At 40.2% G+C, this 5,626-nt stretch overlaps 1 protein-coding gene across 1 annotated transcript in view; it reads right to left on the bottom strand.

The window, feature by feature from the left end:
- Nucleotides 1-3,842: 3,842 nt before the first annotated feature.
- The window catches only part of nit1 (nitrilase 1), a 5,740-nt gene continuing 3,956 nt past the window's right edge, over nt 3,843-5,626 (bottom strand). Inside the window, exons 4-6 of the mRNA XM_037683071.1 lie at nt 5,439-5,575; nt 4,888-5,013; nt 3,843-4,801 (exon numbers count right to left, since the gene is read on the bottom strand). Coding sequence (XP_037538999.1) covers nt 4,535-4,801; nt 4,888-5,013; nt 5,439-5,575 — 530 coding nt within the window. The 3' untranslated portion in view covers nt 3,843-4,534. The remainder of the gene's footprint in view (nt 4,802-4,887; nt 5,014-5,438; nt 5,576-5,626) is intronic.

The following is a 5,626-nucleotide window of genomic DNA, read 5'->3' as shown; positions in this document are numbered from 1 at the left end:
TGGTTAGAGATTCATGAGTCTAACAGCTTCAGGGTAGAAGCTGTGTCAGTCTAGTGGTTCTACACTTAATGCTCCTTAAACTCCTTTCTGAGGGGAGTGGGGCAAAAAGTGTGTGTGCTGGGTGAGTAGGGTCTTTCATGATGCAGGTGGCTCTCTTCCTGCATCTGGAGGTGTAGATGTCTGTGATGGTGGGGAGACTGACTCCAGCAGTCTTCTGTGCAGCCGTCACCACTCTCTGCAAATCTTTTCTTTCTGCAGCTGTGCAGCCTCCATGCCACACATTGATGCTGGAGCACATTCAACCTTTATTCATACAGGTTAGTCTCAATATGTCACAAGGACTCATTTTCAAGAACCACAGATAAGGTACACACAACAATAAACAGCCATACAATGTATATATAATGAAAAGTAAATAAAAGTAGTGATATATATAAAAAAAAAAAAAAAAGCTACATTACAAAACTAGGTAAAATACTAAAAACAGGAGCATGTTTGCATTGATTTTTGCATTGAACTTAACAGGTGCATAAAATTCCTTAGGGAGGTCAAAGACAACAGCTTCAGATCTTTTTGCAAGGTGTTGCAGGAAACAGGAGCGGAGTAAGAAAAGGCTTTTTTGCTGAATTCAGTCCGCAGGGAACACTGAAAGTAATGATGTCTTCAGAGTGCACGCTGTAACTGCACTGACGACGAGACATAGGAGGAGATATACTGTATGAAGGCAGCAGACCAAGAAGTGATTTAAATATGAAAATGTACCAGTGTGAGAGTTTGTGTGAAGTTAATGATGACCAGTTAACCAGTGAATACAGGGTGCAGTGGTGGGTATGGTAGTTACAACCAGTTTGGAATCTTAGCCCATCGTGATAGACAGCGTCCAACATCTGCAGGGCGCTTGTAGGAGCGTTCATGTAAATAATGTCACCATAGTTAATAGAGGGAAGGAAAGTAGCAGTTACAAGGTGTTTCCTAGCATTCAGAGTTTAGCTAGATCTATTTCTGAAAAAGAAACCCAATTTTAATTTCAATTTCTTTATCAAGTTTTCGAGATGAGGCTTAAAAGAGAGATGTGCATCGACCAAGATTCCAAAGTATTTATAAGAATCTACAAACACAATAGGGACACTATTTGTAGATAAGATAGAAGGAACCTTTTGTTTGAAAACAACATCCTTTTGGTTTTATCAGCATTTAGCACCAGTTTGAGACAGAACAAATCTGACTGGTTGATGTCAAAGTCTGTAAGAGCTGGAAAACCTTAGCAACTGTTTTAGCTCGACAATAAACAACTGCATCATCGGCATAGAAATGTAAGAATGCATCAGGAATGAACTGGTCTATACTTTTGTAGATTGTGAACAGAGTGGGTTCTAAGACTGAGCCTTGTGGTACACCATTGTTAACAGTTAAATAAGAAGTACCATTGTGTTGAATTGCCTACATGTAGGTAATACATATTCTGTATTTTCACCTTCATCTTAACATCCATTGAGCAAAATCTATTTATGGATGTAAATTATATCAAACAACCTATCATTGCTCATACGACCAAGTAGTAGCTCTGCTTTTTTTAATCTAACATTTTAATCAGTTTTTAAGCTTAAATTCTGGATACAGTTTATTTGCTTGGTGTAATGAGCAGACATTACACCGTTTCATATTTTTGATTTGAACTTTAATCTCCCATTGTCATTTTGAAATTACATGATCCATAAAAAAATAGATTGTATTACTGAATAAATAATAATAATTGAGAAACCGTTTCCGATCCATTTGAGCAGTGATGGCTAATTAAACACCTAAACCATGACTGAGCAGACTTTCTAGTTATGGCTGTAGATTTGATTTTTTGTGCTTCTGACTTGAGAAATGTACTACATTAAAGCTAAGTGCAGCTCTGCTTTAGAACCCTTGAAACTGCACATGTCATTTGTTTGCATTAAAAAGTAATATTAAGGCCCCAAAAGTTGGTCTAGCCCAGGGCCCACATCCTGATTAGTCCTGCCCTGGTTGTCTTAACATCTCAAGCACAAATAGAGGGAAGGTGCTGTGCAAAAGTCTTAAATTATGCCTCATTTATTTATAATTTGTTTCAGACGTTTTATAGAGCTCTGATTTTTTTTTTCTCCGTCTTTCTCTGGGCTTCAGCTGTCTTCTTACTCATGTTATTCTACTACGTCACACCCAAAGGAACATTTTGTGGTTTGATAAACTATTTAACTCTGACCTATGAATCATCCATCCATCCATTATCTTTACCCGCTTATTCCATTTTGGGTCAGGGGGGTCGCTGGTGCCCATGTCCAGCAATCACTGTGCCAGGGGCGGGGGACACCCTGGACAGGTCGCAAGTCCATCACAGGGCCACATAGAGACAAACGAGACAAACAACCATTCACTCTCTCACTCACACCTAGGGACAATTTAGAGTTTCAGCCTAACATGCATGTTTTTGGTCTGTGGGAGGAAACTGGAGTACCCGGAGAAAACCCACGCATGCACGGAGAGAACATGCAAACTCCACCCAGAAAGGCCACTGGACCGGGGTTTGACCCAAGGACCTGCTCGCTGAGAGGCAGCAGCTCTACCAGTTGCGCCACCGTGCTGCCCCCTATGAATTATTCAAGAATTAAAAAAATAGCCTGTATTCAACAGATGGACCAGTGTTGAGTCTCTTGTTACTTAATGGGATATTTCAGACATTTTAAAATGAGCCTCTAAAATGTTATAAACAATAAGTGTAGTACCTGTTGCAGATAGCTCCTACAACAAATAGAATGTGTTTTGGAAGTGAGTCTTCTCACATCTAAAGTGCCCCATAATGATTATTTGATGATTAAAGGTCATTTATTTTTTTTAGCAGCACTGTGGGTACAGTGTAAAATTGATGTTTAGTAAAAATGGCACAAATTTTTATGGATGCATGATATTATCGGCATGGTATCGGCTGATATTAGCGTTAAAGTTAAACATTGGACATCGGCCATTCCATCAAAATAACTCACCGACATAAAATACATTGTTTTTGTATGACAACCCAGTGACAAGGACGCCTGCAGCACCAGCACAACATGATGATGTTCCTACCTGATATGATCACGGTGGAGAGGAAGGTTTTTTTCGTTGAAGGTGTCGGATTCCTAAGATTTTTGTACTATGTTGAGCCTCACTACATTGTCTTCAGTCAAATATATATTTTTCCGACGTAACCTTACCCGAGTTACAAACTGTCATTTCCGATGTCATTGAGAAGCTAATAGCCGATAGCACTTGGGTGAGTTTTACCACAGACATTAGGACGTCGTGTTAGCCCCGTTAGCATGATTAGTCTTACAGCACAATGGAGAGACAAAAACTTTGAACTTAAAAAGTCTGTCCTTCATGCACAAAAGAGTGGAGAGGAACCCACACTGCAGCTAGGAACCTGGAACAAGCCTCCACAAGTGAGAGAGCACTGCAATTGACTAATGCTAATAAATAATATTTGACACTTTTCATCTAATATAAGTTAAAGTGCTATATGGCTGTTACTGAATATATGTCACCAGCTCTTACAGCTGTTACACAATTTTTGAAGCAAATAAGCCTAAATAAGAGGGCTATGTTCTAACAAAGGAAATTATATTAAAAATATCGGTATTGGTTTTCGGACGAACAAGTTTTAACATATCGGCATATCGGCCAAAAATCCAATATCGTGCATCCCTACAAATTTTAAGTCTCGTGTTTGGTCACCTGTTTAAAACCAGGTAAATTCAGAATGATATCAGGTTCTAGGCACCGCAGCATCAATGTTTTCATATTTTTCTCTTTACTCATAAAGAAAAAAAAGTGTGGACAACACATTTGTACTTTATAGAAATGAAAACCAGGAGATGTGTTATTACATTTATGACTCCATGTAACCTTTCAGCACAACAGCATGGAAGTCAGAATCAGAAAAGATTACAGGAACATATTTTATATTAAATATTCAAATATACCAGTAATGATTGTGGAATGGTCCTGAGGGATCTTTAGTTCTTATTTATTTATTTTTATGATATTTAAGTCTGCATTTGTACTTTTATATTCTGTTTTAGCTCTTTTGGGAAAGTGAACTGAGCAGTAGCATGAAATCTACTACGACTTGCCCAGCAGTGCCATCTGTTGCTTCCTACAGAATATTTACAAATCAATGGAGGACCGAGCAGAGAAGATTCCAATTTAAACTCAAAATATGAATCTACAAAGATCAGATTTGTACACCGGCCATCGTAGTCTCCAGTAATGTTATGTTCAGGTCCCGTTTTTTATTGATAAACTTAATTTGTGTTAATTAATTATTCATTTGACTGATTATTTCCACCTCAGTTAACAAAATCATCTCAGCTTGTTTTAAATCTGACTTGAAAGATAATTCTCCTCCGTTTAATCATCAATCAGATCCCTGAACAGCATGTAAATAAACATAAATGTTGTGATTTGGTCCTTCAGCCTGGTTCCTCAGGACTACATCCTGCTTGGTTCCACACTTTGAGTTCAGTCTCGCTCAGGTTGGGTTCAAGCTGTTGTAAAAAGCTGCATCTCTGCGGTGCTGTTGGACCGGCATGTTCCTCCTGGTCCTGATGACTTTCTCCAGGTCGACTTGCACCAGCACCATCCCTGGCTTCTCCCCTCCACAGTCACCCACCACCTGGCCCCAGGGGTCCACTGCCAGGGCGTGGCCGTACGACGAGCGCTTGTCGTGGTGCCGGCCGACCTGCGCCGCCGCCAGGACAAAGCACTGAGTCTCGATCGCTCGTGCCCGGAGTAACACCTGGTAACAAATAGAACCGCTAGCGCCATTTTCCCAATTTAAACGGAGAGTTTCAGCTCTGTATTCCTGTTGCCGCTTCTTCTCACCTCCCAGTGTGCAGCTCCTGTCGCTACGGTGAAGGCCGATGGATAGGTGAGGACTTCGGCTCCGTGTCTTTGCAAAGCAAGAGATAACTCAGGGAACCTCAGGTCATAGCAGATGCCCAGTCCCACCTGTAAACAACAACAACATGGTCAGTATAAGCACAAAAAACTTTAAATGCATCTGTACCAAAATAGACATTTTGTATTCATTACCTTCTAAAAGTTTCATTAAAATCTGTCCAATGTCTCATGAGATATTTTGCTAACAAACAAGGTTTAGCAAAGATCTTGCACAAGATGTACTACTTACGCGTGTATGTTGTGAACAACTCTCAGCTACAACCATGCAAAATGTTAGCATAATATCCAAAAAACTAACTGACTGATGGCCATTTTTGTATTTTCTAAACTCAGCTGGTTGTGTCAGCCATCTTGAATATGACTGGATGTACATCCAATGATTAGACCCTGAAAGCTTCATTAAAATCCACCCAGTGGTTCATGAGATATTTTGCTAACTGACACAGACATGCACACACATACACAAATTCCACCTTGCCAACTGGAGTTTGGACCGGTGGAACGAGGGCGGGCCCAGGGATGGTGAAGGCGCTTTCTTTAAGCGACACACCTTTTTCTGGCAGCTCGACGTCAAACAGGTGAGACTTCCTGTAGACTGACATGATGTCACCTGTGGATGTAATGACAAATTATGAGTGTCGCAAGGGCATTTTTACACTTA

This window comes from Nematolebias whitei, chromosome 1 (assembly GCF_014905685.2).
Source record: "Nematolebias whitei isolate Nwh7 chromosome 1, NemWhi1, whole genome shotgun sequence".
Classification (NCBI taxonomy): Eukaryota; Metazoa; Chordata; class Actinopteri; order Cyprinodontiformes; family Rivulidae; genus Nematolebias; species Nematolebias whitei.
The sequence above is the reverse complement of the archived record's forward strand: the minus strand, read 5'-3'. Positions and strand labels throughout refer to the sequence as shown.